The sequence below is a fragment of the Haemaphysalis longicornis genome, unplaced genomic scaffold (genome assembly GCF_048455015.1).
Source record: "Haemaphysalis longicornis isolate Haplotype H1 unplaced genomic scaffold, Haemaphysalis longicornis Haplotype H1 scaffold_12, whole genome shotgun sequence".
NCBI classification, from domain to species: Eukaryota; Metazoa; Arthropoda; class Arachnida; order Ixodida; family Ixodidae; genus Haemaphysalis; species Haemaphysalis longicornis.
Window position 1 is genome coordinate 22,273,538 of NW_027526225.1, and position 19,983 is coordinate 22,293,520.

The following is a 19,983-nucleotide window of genomic DNA, read 5'->3' on the forward strand; positions in this document are numbered from 1 at the left end:
TGGCGCACGCTCTCTGCCGGTCTACAACCTGGCGTCTCTACTCTGTTAAACGTGTCATCCATGTGGTATTAGTGACATCGGCTGAGCAGCAACACGGTCTCCTTCAGAAAGTCGAAACATCGGCCTGCAATGCAGTGAACAAAACACTGCCTTTTGCACTCCATGCTAACGCGTTAGGCCTCTGGACCCACTGTGCCCAGTAACGTGCACACTAAGTGGTTGTAGGAAAAAGGTAATGAAGCAAGCTAGAGAAGGGTTAGAGATGTTTTTTTTTCCCCATGATGTATTCACATTTTTTGTGGCCCTTGTGTGGTTGGCAGGTTCTTTTTTTCCCCTTATATATATACAGCAACACCTCATTGCAAGAAAATATTCCAATTCAAATTGTTGCTTAATTCGAATCATTCACAACACCAATCCGGTACATTTCAGTACTTCAGTGTTTCAGCACCACTGCTTATGTCAGAAAATGGATTACAAGAAACTTTCTTCCATCCCCATGACTTTTATATAAAGCTTTGCTTTGTTCTACTGCCTTAACAAAACCTGTTCTCTGATGGCATAGCATCCCCTATATTTTTCATCAGCCATAAGCACTATTTTTCCATAAGGTACCGTGTGTATCAAAAAGCTTTTAGGCACTGTGCTTGGCATACTTAAGTGAACTCATACAAAGTTTCCCGGAATACACACGAACTGGAAAAGTAATTGTGGTTCAATAACAGAGGAAAACAATCCTTTGAGCTATGTGTTAAACTTGTTCCTTAGATTATATTCCAGGTGTTGTGGCCTAGAAACCTTAGACAAGGGCTGTGCCTGCCTAAATTCGATGGTTCAGGCCCCATGCAATGGCCAGTGTTTTGACCTGACAACCGCATTTTTAGATTCCAGCCACAAGTGATGTCATGAGCAGTGCTTCGAAAGAAGACACTTATGGCCAATGGGAAGACATTGCTTGTAATCCAAAAAAGTCTTGGGAATTTTTCTTTTTATTATTATACAACAAGAAGGAGCTAGCAGTCATACAGCATCTTTCACGTCTTGGCAGAGCGTTCCCAGAATGTGAGCCGACGTATGTTCGAACTCACTCGTCCATTTGCTCGGATAGCCTCTTCTTGGCAATGCGCTCTTCCCTGGCTTTTAGTCTCCTCTCTCGTTCATACTCCTTGTACCGGATTATGTAGCTGAAACAGCAATCACAGATTGGAGCAAGGTACAAAAACGAGCACCCCAAATGCACAGTGATAGTAACAAAAAAATAAAATTGGCTCCAATCCACGCTGTGAAGGCGGTTGGATTGCGAAGCTGTAAAGGACACCCACAGCGATTACCCATGCGGCGTCACTTAATATCCCACACGTGGCTCTACAAAGAGTGAAACCAGAGACTCTGCCAGCCGTTACCTGGGATTCACCGGGGCGGCATCCCGCACGCAATAACGTCGGCAGAAAGAAAACGGAAGGGGAGTGTCTTTCAAAGGGTGAGGAGGAGGGTGGCACGTATGGAAATGGTGTCATATCTCTCACTGCCTCTCCCTCACTTTTGTTTCATGTGTTGCCTCCAAAAAGCGCCCTCCCCAGCCGCTGAGTCAAAACCACTGTCTGTCTCCCCGTCTCTATGTGTGGGCATAGTTTAGTCAGCAAGATGATGGGCTCTTGCTCCGCTTCTCTTTGGGCCCAGGTTCGATACCTGGTGGTGCCAGTAGTTTGCTTGAGTAGCCTGGGTGTAGTATCCTGTAGTAACCTGGGATGTTTCTTTGTGTAGCCAAGTAGTAGCTGGCAGTTTTTTGCTGACGTGGACACGAAAATTTCCTTGGCTGGTTACACTGCTTCACAGTAAAAATCTACTGGCGGATTTCTATACACAACATGCCTACAGACTTTCAAAATTTGTGTTTGACAAAGCACTTCTAACTGCGATGACGATAGGTGAACTGCAATAACAGGCCGTAGATAGATGCAATAATCCAGTGATGGGGGCAATCGGCACAAATGGCTCAATTTTAGCTGTGGTCCTTGCAGTAATGCAGCGCCGCATCACTGTTCTCACAACATTAAGGTGAACAATTTTGGCTGTCTGCAAGTTTTCTGATTCTAATTAAGGGGTAACACGCGGAGGCTACGCCTGAGCCACAAGGCACACAGTAGTGGAGGGCTCCGGATTAATTTTGTCCACCTGGGAACATTTATCGTGCACCAAAATCTTGATACATGGATGTTACCACTTTTCACCTCCAAATGAAAAGCAATTACTTCGGCCGCGATTGAACCTGCGTCTTTGGGCTCAGCAGCACGTCTTAGCCACTGAATCACCCCGGCAGGCCTGATTGATGGTTGATTGATTATGAGGTTTAAATCACTGACGCTACACAGGCGCGCCGTAGTGGAGGGCTCCCGATTAATTTTGACCACCTGGGGATCTTTAACAAGCGCCGAAACCTCATACACACGGCTGTTTTTGCTTTTCGCCTCCATCAGAAAAGCGGCCGCCGCGGCCGGGAATCGAACCCGCCACGGCAGGCTGTCTGCGAGTCTTGTTTAGCCAACTACGCTGAGTTAGAAAGCATGTGCAACAAAACATTTTTCCCAATGCAAAGTGAAGGCGAGTTACAAGAGAGAGAAAAGCTGAAGGGAGGAAGAAAAGCAATTGATATCTTAACAACCTGAATCCGTGTGAATCCCTTCGAAATTAAAATTAAATGTGCTATCAGTTGGAGCAGTAACATGCCCAACACGTGAGGGAGGGCAACAAACAGTTTTGGAACAGTTTTGAACCCATGTTTGGAAGGAAAACAACAATCAAGACTAGAAATTGGTTTTGCGATCCGCAAGCGTCATTACTCTAGCAAGTCATCATGCAGGTCCTATCATAAAACCAGAAGAGCATCAACAACAACAAAAAATGCATTTATTGCAAAATATATGCCGAAGGCGTTAACAAATTATGTACAAACAAGAACAGGAATCAAAGACTACAGGCAATTACTATTTTTGAATGAGTACCACGGCTGTGGTCAAACCATGACAGAAATCCTGTTGACCTGAATTTGTTTTTAGCGCCCACAGCGAAAACGTTATCACCTCATCGGTGACTGGCAAAGAAAAAGAGAAAGTCACTCCACAGTGCAACTGACCATTCATCACAATTGCAGCTTCACCTATGAGCGAGCTATGAGCACAGGCTATGGTACGGCGCACAGCACTGCAGAGGATTGGTGAAGTAGCTAGAGAATGATTAATTTTTATCCGAAGTGACCTCCAGTGCAGTGTCAACATGGGCTACAGGATGGTGGTGTCGCTACACGAGCAGACAACAATAGACGAACACACGAGTCCCACACTAGCCCAATTCTACGTATGTATTACCCAATACTGCACATGTCAAAGTGTTACAATAAAATCTGACACCACTTATGCAGTCATTCTGCTGACCATAAAATTTACACCACATTTGCGTGGTCATTTTTCAGTCTCTCTTTTTCTTAACATCTCAGCCCTTCCAGCTGTACACAAAGATAATCGCTAGTTAGGTAGGTACTCCCCAAAACCCCTTTCCTAAAACTACTTCCTTGTCTTGTCTGGTTGTTTTGTGTGTGTGTGTGTGTGCACGCGTGCATGCACTTTTATTCAAGCAAAGTTCTAGTGCATTCTGGTATTTGTCAAGCCAGCTGAGTTTTAGTTTGTGCTGAATACAGTAAATCCTTCTCTTTCCCAGGTTACCTTTTCCCCTTTGTTCGAGTTAATCCGAATGCACCAACTCAGCCAGAAAACAGCACCCCCGAAGAATTCGCTAACCGCGCAGAATTGCTCTTGGATTGGTTTTCAAATCTCCCTGCTCCTTTTCACTCTAATGGATATCGAGATGCTAGAAGGGGGGCAAAAAACTTAACCACGTGTGCCGTCTTTAATGAACTAATCAAGCGACTTGTATATACGTGTCGACAGCCAAGCTTAGTCCAGTTTCAGTTCAGCATCCACTTCAGCATCGTAGATATGTGCTCAGAATAAAACTGGGATGGACAGGAGTTGCCATTTAATGCAAAGCAACAATTTTTCGCTACAGCCTTATCGCCCCAGAAAAATAAATAAACATAACACATTGTAGAAAAGAGTCATTTAAGGGGGCCATGAAGACAAAATTTAAGTTTGGTTCGTTCGAAAGATTGCTTCGTCAGAATTACACTGACAACCCCTTTGAATGCCAACTCCACTAAAAATAAGCTATACAGTTAGGAAAAAAGAGAATGGCCACGCAACCCACCGACTCATTTCCTGCACTAGAACCTGACGTATTCTGGGCAGCTGTGCTGAGGCCGGAAAAGCAAATGCAAGTTAGGCAGGGCTTATAAGCTTGCAGAACGAGCTATTCGCGCTTAAATTTAATGCATGTTGTTTTTATAGCAGTAAGAATGGTGTGGTAAGTGGTAAGTTAGGAACGGATGTGTAAACATAGAAGCCCCAGCGCGTACTGCGCGCAGAATGCTTGTTATAGCCGCACAGCAGTTCAGTGCTTTGGGGTTGTCTCACACAAAACTGGCCGATTGGGTTTGTCGCGCATACCCAATGTTTCACGAAACGATTACTTCCAATCGTAACAAAAACAAGCCAGGTGCAAATCCAATCAAAAACAGAGCGAGTGCAGGCAGCAGGCCTGAGCGGTATTGTGACGCCATCTAGAGGATGGACGGTAAACGAAAGACGTTTTGGTGTCCGCTGCAGCCTAACACACCTAACTTTTGTTTCAAATACCTGCCCTGGATACATCATCAGAGATGTCACAAAACACATGATCTAGCGGAAGAATTGAAATTTTGGTTTAAATTGTGTAATTTCTCGGTGAATAAAGCGTCGTTTGCTGCCGGGCAAGCGCTGGAAGCACTATAAAACAGCTACTCTTTCGAAGAAAACAAACTTGCATTTTGATTGATTGATTGTAGGGTTTAACGCGCCGACGCAACGCAGGCGATGAGGCGCGCCATAGTGGAGGGCTCCGGATTAATTTTGACCACCCGGGGATATTTACGCGCACCGAAATCTCGTACACACGGCCGTTTTTTCTTTTCGGCTTGTATTTTGTTTTCATGGCCATTTTAAACACGCTGTTTTTCCTGAAACCATTAGTGAATAGAATAGGTTACTGAATCACATCGTCTCCGTTAAGTGTAATGATGCATTTCCATGTTCGTTTTCTTAAGCTCCGGCTAGTTTGGCTTGTCGAAGCCATTGTTTGTTTACTTGCTTGCTTTTAGGTAAGTTTTCCTGTTTTCTCGCCTCCAGAGTAGTGCCATTGAAAAGATGCTGTGGGTGAAATAATAAATTAAATAAATACATAAATTGCCCTGACAGCCATTCGATCCGAGAGAACCTTACACGCATGATCAGAGAATTTCCTAATGATGTAAGAATTGATAGTACTACAAACACAGCATGCGTGAAAAGGAAGAAGAAATAACGTAACGTAATTTAAAACAATCAATGCAAACAAACAAAAAAAAAAAACAAGAAAAACGCCTATGCATTTGTACACTCCTGTTCCTGATTCACCACTTTTGGTAGCAAAGGAAAAAAAAGGCGAAAGATGCGGAAAGAAAACCGCACTCACTCATCGTAGACGCATGCGTCGTACTCGTGTCTCTCGTGCTTGCAGGTTGTCACGAAGGGGAAGCGAGCTCTGTAGCACGCGTACAAGTCTATTAACTTGTGCGCACAGTAGTCCTTGCCTTGCGGATCCAATTTAGCCGAGTACATTTCCAATTCCGTGGCCTTCATCTCTGCACACACAAAAAACGGCGAGTTTAAAAACCAGCGGTAAGATCGGCATTCATACATAGATGCAAGTATTTGTCAGCGCCAATTCCTGCCGGTTGATTTAAAGCAATAATTTTGAGGGATGGCGCACGTTTCAACGGTCGGGAGGGTTGAGTGTGAGTCTCTGAAAAAAGTCGCTCCACGGTCAAGTGCTTGTCTTGATTTGCCAAAGCTTCGGATCCGGGCGACAAGCACAACTACTGAGTGTCGTCACTTCCCTGTAAGACACTCAAGCTGCTCAGTTTCTGTGTTCTTGGTGCTTTCTGACATAAAACTTTTTTTTTCCACTTCCTTGGCTAGGTCCCAGTGCAACAGCCTGTGTGGAAATGCAGCACTGGTAATGGAACAGTGTAGAAAAACTAAAGCCGTTCCACTCAGTGTGAAAGCTGTCAGAAGTGCAGAGCAGTGATTCTCCATAATGAGCTGCAGCGCCGTTATCCGCTCACTGCTGCCACCCAATGCATTTCAAACTTCCCGCCTTCGCAGTGCTTGCGCGCCCCCTGCCCGAAACTGCGCCAGCGAGAGTTCTGTTCTGTTTTTGCTGCTTTAATTTCGTATGCTGGAGCTGTTTTGCGTCATTTCGTACGCGTAATTTTTTTTGCGCGGCTGGAGCCTTTCTGTGGCATTTCGAATGCGCCATTTCTTTCTTTTGCGGCCGCTTTTTTCGCGTACTATCGTCAAAACCAACCCAACGAGCATTCCTGACTAAATGATCGCGGGGATAATTATGTATATTTTGCCTGAAATGTACCTGCAGTTTTCTTTGCGCTAAACAACAGGGAGATGTATGACAAGCGCCAGCGGTTTACGAGGTTCGAATGGTTATGACTACTTAAACCGCGTGGTTTTCGATGCCTCAGCGTGATCCCCTGACGACGGTACTTCAGGCTCTACTTGGGTCCGTTATTTCACTGCGCCGCCTGATTCCGGCAGTCCCATCGACTGTTACCGAGCTAAAACGACAAGGCTACAAAGTGCTCTGCACTTAAAACTGCCATATGGCTGTCGCCAATGCGCTTGCATGTCGACACGGCTTTCACATATGTCTCATATGCCTTATTTCAACTGCACATGATACCACAGGTCAGACATGACGGAGGCGACAGTAAAGCATTCCACATGCTCTTCCAAGTCAACTGCCTGCGAGCGCTGTGAACTGGCACGCAAGACTGCCGTAGAATGTCATACCTGAATGTTGAACCACCATTGAAAATGAGCACTACAATGCTGACAACCTCAGACAGGTTGACAGTGCTGATCTTAACCATGAGAAAGAAATCCGGTGCAAGATAGGTATGGCCTAGGGTGTACTCAGCAAGCACTCTTAAATAATGAAAAGTAAACTACCTCTATCACTCAAAAGAACCAATGCATCCTGTCGGTGATAACATTGGGAGCGTAAACTTGGCTCCTCACTAAATAACTGGAAAGCAAACTTAGGTAAACAGGCCATAGAACGAATAATGTTAGGAATAACACTCAAGGAAAGGAAATGCGCTTTCTGGATCAAAGAACGAACTGGAGGAGAGGATATCATAGATTAAGTGAAGGAAAAGAAATGGAGATGGACTGGCCATGTAGTGAGAAAAAAATGACAACCGTTGGACCACTGGAGTAACAGAGTGAGGGGTCTAGAAGAAGGGGAAGGCCGATTATTCGATGGAGGGACGAAATAAGAAAATACGGATACAAAGAATGGATCCGAGCAGCGCAGAAAACGAGCAGTTGGAGGCCAGTTCGGAGAGGCCTTCGTCCTGCAGTGGACCTGATCAGGCTGATGATGATGAATGCTGCGGCAGCCATTCCTTGCGGAGTGCCTTCTATCCAGCTCCGTTCGATTCTGTCAGCGTCACCGCAAAAGCTACTTGGGTCAGTGCATTTGAAGTGGCTACCTGCCGTCGCAAATTCTGCCTACTGCGTTTCAAAAACTCTCAACAACCAACTAGCAAACAAACAGCCTTCGCTTTTTGTCAATTGTGACCCCAAAAGCCGCCTTGCATCCAACTTCAACGGCCCTCTCCGCTGAAGTTCGATTTGGTTTTGCTGGTTGATTCAGATTTGTTTTGCTCGCTGTTCATCTGATCTCCAGTTGTTAACTACAAGCACAAGTAAACGCAGCCACTTTTGTCACGAGCAAAAAAAAAAAAAAAAACTCGTTTTTAAATACTTTGCAGCTAACTGCGATTCTTGGCTGACCTTCGCGTCTTGTCTTAGAGTAATGCTGTGCGATAACTTGGAAAGCTGCAGAACTACCCACAAGGTAGCACTGGGTGTATATTAAAAACAGGATAACACAATAGGATAACTACAAGGGAGCACCGCCGAAAAGTGCAGAAAATGTAGACAGTTACACTAACGTATAGTCTTCTTTCGCTATTGCATTAATTGCAGGTCGAAGTGCCAAATGGTGTTCACAAAACCCCGTGCACTCCGGCAACTCGAGCTTCTTGACAATACGGACGCTGTGCCAAGCACACCAGTAAGTATTTTTGCGGCTTTTTCGCGTCCGCTATGAACGAACGCTTGCTTCTGCGTTAAACATTCGGCCATTTGATTCGTTAATGGAATTCACGAAGGATGTGAGCACGCATTCGACGAGCATCAATCGCGCATGCTGCCGGCCGCCAGCACCGCAGGACTCTGCGCTGCCTCGGGCTTCGAAAATGCTGCTCTAGCAGTAATAATAAAAAAATTGTTTCGAGTAGTTGCCGTGCAACAGCAAACGCAGAAAGTTGAAGCCAAACAGCACAGATCAAAGATCGCCTCACCTCTCGGCTTTCTACCGTCCGGGAATCCGAGCATGGGATCGTATTTGGGCTGGTAAGTTTTCATCTCGGTGCTTGGTATGGTCATCAACGGGTTCCCGTTGGTCGTGGTGAGCGTACCGTAGTACTGGCCCATGCTTGCGAAGGTTTGCCAGAAATTTTCCGAAATAAACGGCCGGTCGCGCCGAACAACCACGACGTCCTTCGCTTTCAGATGTCCTTCGTGGCCCGTTACAATCCTAGGCCTGCTCGCCTTCTTTGAAAGATAATTTAACTTCAAACCAAATTAAAGTAATACGTTTACAACAAAATACACAAAATAATTTTAAATATTACCTAAATTTATTTTATTTATTTATTAAATAACTCATGTCGCTACTAGTGCCAAAAAAAAGTTTAGCTGTCATCATCATGAGTCGCTAACGTTTTTGGACATGGAGGAAAGAATACCTTTTCTTTCCTCCATGTTTTTGGATGTTTTTGCCCGCGCAACAGGCCGCTTTTTAAAACGGCGTAATGTTCAACTTTTCCTTTAGCCTTTGTCAAATGCGAAGAACCACAAGATGAACTCGTAAACCTTGCAACTTAACGGAGCGCCGTAGTCTTTTTTTGTGTGCGCTCTGGCGTGCAGGAAGCGAAATGGATGACTACGAGAAGATCGAAGTCGTCGGACGAGGAGCGTTCGGGTATGATCGTGCGGCAACTACCACGGATATTGTATTCTCATAACAAAAGCACCGTCGTGAGAAAGCAGGAGAGAAATTCGTTAAAGCGACAATGTGTCTGAATGTAAATCGCTCCTTTTGGCGCTGTAACGAACGTAACCAAATCTCTGCGCTGCAGAAACGGGCCCCAACGAACGGCGATCCGTTCATTCGAAAGATTATACGGAAAAGATACGGAATTCAGTTGAGGAGCGACTTTTTACGAAACACCGTCCCCTAGAGCCCGTTTTTGAAATCGCACGGCCATCCCAAATAATGTCATTCGGTACTTTAAGGCCTTAAAGGGACACTGAAGTGATATGTAAACATTGCGGGTTTACTTGCGCAAATTGTAGTCCGGAGTCCCCAGACCATGTTTCGACCACCCTGGGCGCGTTTACGCGATTTTATTTAGTAGAAAAATTAATTCGAAAATGCTGTCCTCCTCTCTTTACGCTCACCCATTTTCTGCGGCGTTTTCGTGTGACGTCGAGAGGAGCCGAGCTCGCAATTGGCTGCGCTACTGCACGGCTCCCCCGCCTTCAGACAGTCAGTCGGCCCAGCGTTTCGTCCGCCGGCCGCCGACGGGTCGTCGCAATTCGTTCGCTCAGTTGAAACGAAGCCAGGACACGTTTGTGAATGGTAGAATCTGCCTTTCTTTACTTGGTTAGTTTGTACATTGTATCTAGCTCCAAGTCAAGGTCGCTTCACACAAGCGCTGCACAAGCGCATATGCGACGCTTCGCTGACTGGTACGCCAGTAGGAAAATATAAGGCCTCTTGAAGGCGGGAGAAGAGTCAGCGAAGTCAATATAGGTACTAAGGAAATAAAATCAAATGATATTTTTACAGTACAGCGTAAAACTAGGGTGCGGGAAGCACTTTTTTGCGCTGGGCGAACAAGCACAGCGGTCAGCAGCACGACTACGCATCTGCGAACGCTTTTCCGTCTACGAAATGCAATTGCTAGACGTGAGCTATTGTGGAAACTCAGGCGACGCTTACTGCACGAGCGCAATACAACAAATAGTCACCTAAGCTGCTTGAAATGCCAAAACTAAATAAAAGTGTAAACTAGTTGTACAATATATACCCTATATTACCAAGGCCAGCAGAGCCCGCTCCGTGGCCGAGTTGTTTGGGGCGCTAGATATGCCACCGAAACTATTTTGCAAGTCAGGAGTTCGAATTCCCGCGGGTACGTGCTTTTTTTTTTCTGTAAGTTAACTTTTTCGTTTTCCGCCGATGTTTTCTATATTGAGTTCACCTTTTTTTGGGCCGCAACGTTCATGGCTCCACGAACTAGTTCACAAAACGCGCGCAGGCTGGCACTGGCGCGCTAGCGAGTTCTCGTTGGCGTGCTGTTGCCATAAGCACCGACTGCTTGCAGGCAGTGGGCACAGGCCAGAATGAACAGACCCTTGGCCTGGTGAGAACACGCTTTTTACGATACAGGCATGAGGGAGGCAAGCTCCAAATATGGGGGAAAAGCGCATGACATTTGGGCGTCTGCGGGTACGCGGAGGGCGTTCATGCACTGCGTAGGTTTCGGCTAGTGAATGCTACGATTCCAAGCCGTCCTAGGAGGCTTATCTTTATGCATTTTTACAGCTGACAACATGGCAGAAGCGCCGTACGATGATTACTGAGTTATTGAGAATGCCCATTCAACAACACCAACAGTTGTGTTTTACAGAACCGAAACCGAAACTTGTTTGGTTGCTCACCTTGGGCATCGTCCAATCACGGTGCCCGCTCCTCCTAACGTCACAGCTTTAGTTGGTGCGGCCGCCGCAAACCGCGCATGGTAGTTTTTCTTCTTTCGCGCTTTGTAAAATAATTACCGATTTGTCAATCGTAAAAACAATGAAAAGTGTGCTAATTTGAGCCAGTCTACGCAGTGCAAGCAAAAACGGGAGCTTGACAAATTCACTTCAGTGTCCCTTTAAACACTGAATGTCATTTTTCGTGTGCGTGTGGCGCGGGTATAAGTCGTACAAGGCTTGAAGCATAGTGAAGCTGGAGTATTTATTTTTATGTTATAAGCCCTAAAGGACACACCATCGCGCATTGCATTAGGTTTGAAATTGCTTACTTACATGTTCCGTCGCTGCTTCTAACTGGGCTAGTAGTATAGTCATCCTCATATCCATCTATATCGTCGTCTTCCTCATGCATGACTGGCGGGCCCGGATCGTTTTGTCCGCAGGCTTTCACATTTTTCCGAAAGTGGAACGCGGCAGCACGTGCTAGAATCGGTGGCAACCGGCTTCGCAAACTGGGCGTCTGCAGCGCGCGCGAGCTGTCTTGTGCTCCCCCCTTGAGGCGCGTACGCACCTGAACTGTTTTCTTGGTAGTTTTTACGAGCGTCAGCGCTATCCTGGACGATTCGGATTCGCCTGCTCTGCCTCGGAAGCTCTTGCCAGCCCGATTTAGTTGCTTCAAATTGACCAGTTATCACATCGCTACCCCGGTTAGGGCAAGGTAGCACCGGCATTTCTGGCCCTACTCCCATGGTTGAAAATTACAATCCCACAGTGCTGCTTTATGTGCAGCCCTGTAGTTAAACCTCTGTCACTATCCAATTGACTGCAAGCTTGGCATGAAGGTCACACTTCAACAGTTAAGCTTTTATAACACCGCATTCAGCTGCAGCATTCACTTGTTTTGTTGACATCGTTACACCCTGTAGCGTGACACCTGTAATAGCGGCTTATTATTTTTTTAACTGGCTCTTTAGCCGTGCTTGTTACATTTTCTTATTCTGCATGCACATTGTATCCATATGGACTGGAGTCGCTGTTTCTGATGTGCATACCATTCGCTGTGTTCCTTGGGCATGCACTTAATCTCCGGCCCTCGGTCTAAGTATAGTCCGTAATAATGAGATGCGTAAGCCTGTAAATATATGTCACCTCTATCATGTCTTTCCTCTCTATGAATCTGTCATCCTCTGCCCCAACTCCCACACCAGCAGGCATTCCGGTGTTTACCCCTAGGTGTGACAATTTACGCCTGCTGGTGGTCTTCCCTTTCCTTTTTCTTGACAATAAATTCATTCATTCATTCATTCAAGCCTGATGTCCATACTATGTTTTGAATCAGGGCCCTTGGGGGGTAGTGGTTCGGCTTAGAAGGAAGAAAATAAATGGACTGGAGATATTATTGAACCCATCTAGGGGTTCACCTGTACAGGTGACCGGTAAAAGGTGCAAAGGCTCGTGGGTTCGTCGTCTGCTCCCGAAACTGCCAGTTCGAAATCTCTCCTGCCTCCCGTACGCCGGCGGCTTTCACGCGAGTATGTGCACGCTGTTTATCTGACACAGGGTGCCTCCCTTTCAGACTAACCCCTAGTAAAGTCAATTGTTGTTATTTATTGAATTTTTGATGCATGAGCGTTTTTTTTTTTTTTGTTGTTTGTTTTTCAGTAGAAACAGATAAACAGCAAGTGCACACGTGCGTGATAGCCGCCAGCGTGCGGGAGGCCAGGAGAGCTCTCGAACCAGAAGTGGTGCGACTCTGTGGGAGAAACCAATGTACCCATGAGCCTCTGCGCTTTTCACCGGTCACCAATTCAGCCCAGTCCGGGGGATGGGGATGTACAGGGGGAGATAGGGTAGAGGAAAGTATAGAGAGGTAAAGAGAGGACAGAAAAGAAGTTAGGGGGTTGTCGCTATGACTAGGACTACCCTGCACGAACTACAACAGAAACACAACATGCTGCGTCCGGGAGGAGGATCTTGACGGGAAGAGCTGCCCATGGTCCCAAGTCTGGAGAGCTTGCTGGATGAAAGGCAGTTTTGGGAAGAGAAAGCCTTGCCATTGTCATGGAAGTGTGAGGGACGTTATCATTCAATGCTTGTGCTCGAGTCCTCAACAGCAGCCTCCTATGACGTCGTACCCTGAAAACTTTGCCAAATTCTGGTCACGCAAAAGTAGTGCAGCGCAGCTGTTGTGGTTAACCACTAACTTCTGTAGCTCGTCCGTGTCTTGTGTGTCAACCGGCTTCCTCCCTTCGTTCTTGCGGAGTGCAGGGTGGTGACGCTGTACCTGCAGAAGTCGACGCAGCGGAAGGTGGTCATCAAGCACATCCCCGTGCAGCAGATGTCCGCGGAGGAGAAGGAGGGCTCCGTGGTCGAGGCCAAGGTGCTGGCCATGCTCCACCACCCAAACATCATCGCCTACTACGACAGCTTCCTCGAAGAGAAGAGCCTGGCCATCGTCATGGAATACGCTCCGGGTACGCTCGAGGGGGACAGGCCTTCCTCCTGCAGTGGACCTGGATAAACTGGTTGATGATGATGATGATGGTGGGGATGATGATGACACTTCGGGCGCTCCTGGTGCGCCTTATACTTGCAGACCTTGCTGGTGTCTGGACCGGTGGACATTGTGCAATGTTGGGGTTGTGTTCGACGACTGCAATTCATCGCAGAATGTGAAGTCGGGATGTACTGTCATGATCATTATTATCATCATGACCCTCTTGATTGTCAGGAATAAGCTGCTCCGCATGTTAAAGAGACACTGAAGTCAAAATACACGTTACAAAGAGGGGAACAGTGCAACACAGACGAAACACAAGAAAATGACAACCACGAGCACTGACAAAGTGGCAACCATAAGTGTTCAGCGCTCGTGGTTGTCACTTTCTTCTTGTGTTTCGTCTGTGTTGCGCTGTTCCCCTCGTTGTCATTATGCACCAACTCGCCCGAGCATTAACCATTGCAAAAAATACAAGCTGCTCTAGATCGATAGATTAGCTCACTGAGAACATAATTATACCACTCCTGCGCGTAGGTTTTTTTCAAAACAAGGTAGAAAATGGTGAAAACATGAAAGACAGGTGCGCCTCCGCTAGCTACACCGCGCAACTTCCACTGGAAGTGCTTAAAGGAGCCATGAAGAGAAAATACAACTTCGTTTAATGAATTTGAAAGAACTAGGATTCAGTATCTCACTCAGCTCTATTACAGCCCCAAAAGATGTTTTTTAACGAAAAAAAAAGCAAGAAGTATTTAAAAACTTTCAAATTTTGCACCACAGTGACGTGTTATGAGCAAGAATGACGTCATACGGGCCAACAATAAAATATAATTTTCAGTGCGTTAACTGCACGTTAGCATTCAAGTGATACGGTCAAATGGAACTGGAGGCCCCATTGCAGACGTCCAGTCATGTGTCGTCGCGACAGGTCAGTTAGGTGGCCGCCAATCACACAAACAATGTTCCGTGATGTCATAGACAAGTTGCGGGAAATTGGCTAGGGGGTCGCCATGGCTTCACACGTTTTCTTTAATATCTCCGTTACTTGTTCGAAGATTGCGATGATATTGGTATCATTGTTATCGGGACTAAGCAGTCTTTCTAATAAACCCAACTTGTATTTTGTCTTCATGGCTCCTTTAAACTGTCTGCCGTGCGCAACGTCTTTTCTGGCTGCTGCTGGGTGGTGCTACTCGTCCATACTTGGGGCGGCGGTACCGCTTTTCGAGGAAGCATGCAAGCTTCCTCGAACGGTTGGTTTGACGCAACATTCGCGGGGCCTCAGAAGGACAATATGTTTTTCTTCAACAAAGCGTCAATACTGATCACAAGTCCCATAAAGGAACATTTTGCTTCACAAACAGTGACTGCAGTCGCTGTTTGCATCACGTTTGATTAGTGGTTTCTCAGCATTGAAGGCATTTTTTGGCACCGAATCAGTGCTAAAATGGGTATGGAAAGGTCAGAATTCCGATCGAAACCAACTTGTTGGTTGCCGTCAATGTCCCCTTAACAGTGGAACGATGAGTGTGATATCACCCTGCTCCTTTTAAAAGACGCTAGGACTGTTTTTCATAGCCTTCACTGAGTGTAAGCTCAGTGTAAACCGAACTGAATATATTATATAAGCATTCAAGTCCAAACACATATGATGCTACACTGGCTGCACACTAGTGTGGCACCAGTGTAGATAAAATAGAATAGCCCTAGTGGCATGTGACTAGCCAGGCGAGTAGAATAACGTACACCATTGTCCCTGTTGAAAAGAGTAATTATGATTCCTCTTCCTATGATGGAAAGAGGGATATGATGTCCTGTGAAGGCACATAATTGTGACCTCTTCAAAGGCAGATTGGCAAGTTATCTTCGCACTAATCTGTATGCTGGATTGGGAACAGGTGTAGGTGTTTTTGTGCACCCATGTATACACCTAATACCTGAAGTCATATTCTGTGTGTGTTTTTTTTTTTTTTGACTAAGCAAACATACCTTGCATGTGTGAAACAATTAAAATATGTATATATATTGGCGACAGAAATAGTTCAGGCATTTTTTGCACATACCGATTCCTTCAAACAGATCAAAAAGGCACAACCATGAAAACATGATTTTTGAGTCTTACAGGATGCTTAGTATTTTCTGTGAGGAACCAGACGAAAATTAAAAATGGCTGAAATTAAAAATACCGAGCGATCTGCAATTTTTGACATGCAAGTGCAGGATTAGCTGTGATATCACCACCCAAGAACGAACTGAGGGCTAATTTTTTGCTCTGGGTGATCAAATAAACGTAGGAATAGGTTTTTGACTTTGGAATGAGAGGGCATGTAGTCGAAGGCTTGACGCAATACCGTCTTTTCAAGTAGCGTAATGATAACATAGTTTAAGGGCCACTGACTTGTGAACAAGGGAGTAGAGTTGCTCCCAAAACATCGTTTTGATTTTTCTTGACATGGTCAGTGACGCAAAAAATATATCCTAGATTTTGCAGACGCGATGTCATGACGCAAGACTAAATATCGAAGGTGATAGTAAATGTATGCACTCGTGACACATTTGGAAACCAAGTGTATGTTTTGTCCTGTTGAAGATAAATTGTATTGGGGTCATCCTCACGGCGTCAGTACTTCTTGCAGGTGGAACTCTGTGCGATTATCTGAAGCAGAGAGGTCGTGCTCTACTTTCTGAAAAGGTAACGTCCGCAAGCCATCCAGTTTCTGTAGCTTTGACATTTCGTCTCACAGTGCCGTTTGATAACAGGCGTTCCTCACTTTGATGCATGGTATGAGAGTACAACTGACATTTATTTTATTAAGGTGAAAACCTTATCTGTCTTATTCGAAGGTTTCCCTCGAATCACACAGGCATCAATGCCATTGACGCAAATACTCAAGTGAAGCAAGGAAGGCCAGAAGCAAACCAAAGAGTGCCAGTTGTGATAAGAGATGGTTGATAATCACTAAAGTTAGATAATGACTGACCAGTGATTGGTAGGAGCGATTATTAAGGTGGATTACCGTATTTACTCGCGTAATGATCACACTTTTTTTTCCAAAAATAGGATGCAAAGTTAGGGGTGCGATCATTATGCGAAGTAAATTTTTCGGGAAAAAGTTTTAGCGCAGAAAATGCAAGTTGCAGGTCAGAATGTTTACGATAAGGCTCATGAACATAATAAACATAACAAATAACAACTCCACTGATCACCGAATGACCACCGAGTAATGCAAAATGCAGTTTTTTCATTACGGAACCTGCCGGAACGAGTTTTGCTGTGAGGTGAGAACAGGTCGACCAATAAGTGGCTGCTGCTGTCACAGTGTGGGACATCAAGACATGGCTGCCTGCCGACGCAGCAAGCCAAGCGCGTTTTTTTTTATGTTTTGTGGGTACATTAAGTGCATTTAGTGAGAGTTTCTTCCGCACCAATAATGAACTCATGCACGCTTGCCGATATCTCTAATATCATCAAGTCCGCGGCAGTAACGTAAGCCATGTCCGCTTTGAAAAAGGAGGAAACTAACGTAAGCAGGACCATCGTCATCTAGACTTGGCACACAACGACATATGGCTGCGGCAAGTTCAGGGTGCGATCATTGCACGGGAAATAAAAAAAAGTCATATTTTGACGACGAACTTAAGGAGTGCGATCATTACGCGAGTAAATACGGTAAGTTTAGGATAGATTGAGGTGAGTTAAAATGGATTAGGGTGGAATAATGACTGAGTAGTGGTTGACTCTAATGATTAGTCAGGTTGGGTTAAGGTGAATTAAGACAGATTAAGGTAGTAATTAGGATGGGTTACAGTGGGACTAATGTGGACGATGGTGGATTGACATAGAATAAGATGGGTTAAGGACAGTGAAATAGCACAGCCACTGTTTCGACATGCGGACGTACATACATAAGAGGTGCCCATCACAATACGCCAGGCTTTTGGTTATGAAGCACGTTAGTGTACTAACAAATTTTTTTTTTTCCCTTGTCTCCAGGAGGTACTGCACTACTTTGGGCAGTTAGTGCTCGCTCTAGAGCACGTCCACTCCAGGCAGATCCTGCACCGGGACCTCAAGACGCAGAACCTGCTCTTGAACCAGTCCCGAAGCATCGTCAAGGTCGGCGACTTTGGCATCTCCAAGATCCTCAACAGCAAAAGCAAAGCTGAGAGCGTAAGCTCCTTGAATTCATTTTTGTGTCAGGCCTTCTTTTCTTTTTGAAATCCACAGTGCTGCGGTGTCTGTATACTTTAAAACGAATTTTAAATGCGCGAGTATTTCCATGTGGATTTGGCGAGGAACCCCGTTCGTCCGCCTGTAACGCTTGGTATGTCACAGTTTCGCCAAATATAGAAATACCATCAATAAAAGGCGGTAGGGCCTTCATACTTTGAAATCAGCCTCGTTATATTGCCTCTAAAAATGTCTTCCGAGCAGTGCATGCGAGTGTAGGAGTGAAGCCTATTTGAAGGGGCACTTAGTGTACAGTACAATTCAGCAGTTCCAACTTTAGAGTTCTGGCAATTTTATTTTAAAATTTAGTGTGGTTCATTAACCCAACTTAAATCATACTGGGGCACACGGATAGGTTTGCACGGCATCCATGTTACAAACAGTGACGATCCAGTAATACAGTTGAACCCCTTTATAAGAGACACGTACCGGGGAGCAGTTTCTGTCTCTTATATCAGATGTCTCTTATAAGCAGGGTACCATTTTTTCACTTACTAATCAGACCCTAGTTCAATGTGGGCACCGTATGACTAAAATAAGCTCAAAAGAACGCTACAGCATGTTGCAAAAGATCTATTCTAATTTATGTTCGTCCCCCAGAATTTATGAAACAGTTCTGAATATCTGTTTGCTTCATGACTGTATTTACACTGTATTTTACAACCGATTCTGCAAGCTTTTTTTTCTTTCCTCGTTTGTGGAAGGTGAATCGTACATGTTGAGTTCACAAGCCTGATGAATAGGCAGAGCGCACAGCTTCTTCCGCTGTGGGCTCAGGCTATTCATTATGCTTGCAGGAGTCAACATCTGCGATGCTTCTTGATTGGGAGCTATGCGAGTGGGAGAACCCGCATGTGCAATCGCACTCCATCCAATAGATTGCAGTAAGCTTCAACCACTTCTGTAAGTTGCATTTCCATTGGCAGGGCTTCTAATCGTCATTTCATAGCTGACTGAACCACTGTGTGTTTGCTGAAGTTATAATAAATAGTGACTGCAGGCGTCTGTCATTCACCTGTGCTTCCAGGATGGAAGCAACTGCAATTAGTGACTGGTGGCAGTGCGTCTGAAGTTAAAATGTCTGTTACAAGCGAGATTATTGATTAAAGTTCAAGGATGACTTGTCCCTTATAACCAATCTTCTACATCCGATGTCTGTTATAAAAGAGGTCGATTTAATGGGAAAGATAGGGCAGCCAACCATGTGGGTCAATAGTGTCTCTTATACCCATTTGTCTCTTACATCAGTGTCTCTTATAACGAGGTTCAGCTGTATTGCAATCGTAATAAGTTTAGAAGGCATTAGCGAGAAGGATGCGTAGTGCTGGTGTTTATTAACTAACTGTCATCGAAACGAGCATGGCCATTAGTCATCATCTCTTACTACTTAAAACATTATTCGCTGTAAGCAAGTCTTTTGTAGAGTGATGAAGTGTGGCCTGAATAAGTTGCCTCGGTTTCAGTTGGTTGGCACTCCAAACAACCTTTCACCAGAAATCTGCAAAGGACAACCGTAAGTGTCTCGTTTTAATGCAGCGACACCTTACTCCCGGTACTTTTACTGTTTGAGTGGTAACGATTTATTTCCGGTTTGGAACTATTTCAGCTACAACCAAAAGAGCGACATCTGGGCATTGGGCTGTATCCTGTACGAGCTTATGACACTCAAGAGTGCATTCCAAGGCGACGTGAGTGTGTCCTTTTGCCGTGCAGTGTGAGAAAGTACAGTCTTTGTCAAAATTTTCTAGTAGGCCACAACTAAGCTTTCTCTACCACAAAGAATTCAAAGAACCTCTAAATGTGACAAAATTATTTTATTACAATGAGAAAGAAAGGCTCACTTCCTCTAGCTTTCTGGCACAAAACGTTGCAGCCTTGTTCAGGACGTAAGCTTGTACACTGAATTTCTTGCGCTTTCAGCTTGGCCTAGAAAATTTTGACAATGACTGTACTTTTTCGGTGCCTCGTAAGAAACCACCATAAGGAAATGGTGGTTGAGGTATTCCACCATTCATGCCAATTAAGATAACAAGTTGAGTTCAAAGCTGGCATTGCCACATCACATGGGAGCCCGAAATTCCAATGCACTGAAACCTGAGTTCTAGTATATTCGTGAATTGAATGAACTGCTGCATGCACTGCAGAAACACTCAGGCTTTTAGACACGCCTTTTACAGAGCAGTCTATATGTAATTGATGATATTGTTTGT

At 45.2% G+C, this 19,983-nt stretch overlaps 2 protein-coding genes across 6 annotated transcripts in view; one reads left to right on the forward strand and one right to left on the reverse strand.

Moving 5' to 3' along the window:
• Window positions 1–971: 971 nt before the first annotated feature.
• Nd-b18 (NADH dehydrogenase (ubiquinone) B18 subunit) lies at window positions 972–8,814 on the reverse strand. Its single transcript, XM_077693025.1, has 3 exons — window positions 8,576–8,814; window positions 5,602–5,770; window positions 972–1,184 (listed from the first exon to the last, which is right to left on the reverse strand). The coding sequence occupies exons 1-3, from the start codon at window positions 8,706–8,708 to the stop codon at window positions 1,085–1,087; spliced, it is 402 nt and encodes a 133-aa protein (XP_077549151.1). The 5' UTR covers window positions 8,709–8,814; the 3' UTR covers window positions 972–1,084.
• A 185-nt stretch (window positions 8,815–8,999) lies between these two features.
• LOC144162476 (serine/threonine-protein kinase Nek8-like) overlaps window positions 9,000–19,983 on the forward strand; it is a 28,900-nt gene continuing 17,916 nt past the window's right edge. For all 5 annotated transcript variants that reach the window (XM_077693017.1, XM_077693018.1, XM_077693020.1 and 2 more), the window contains exons 1-6: window positions 9,000–9,258; window positions 13,311–13,516; window positions 16,179–16,234; window positions 17,537–17,713; window positions 19,237–19,286; window positions 19,380–19,461. In XM_077693017.1, the coding sequence (XP_077549143.1) occupies window positions 9,212–9,258; window positions 13,311–13,516; window positions 16,179–16,234; window positions 17,537–17,713; window positions 19,237–19,286; window positions 19,380–19,461 (618 nt within the window). In that variant the 5' untranslated portion in view covers window positions 9,000–9,211. The remainder of the gene's footprint in view (window positions 9,259–13,310; window positions 13,517–16,178; window positions 16,235–17,536; window positions 17,714–19,236; window positions 19,287–19,379; window positions 19,462–19,983) is intronic.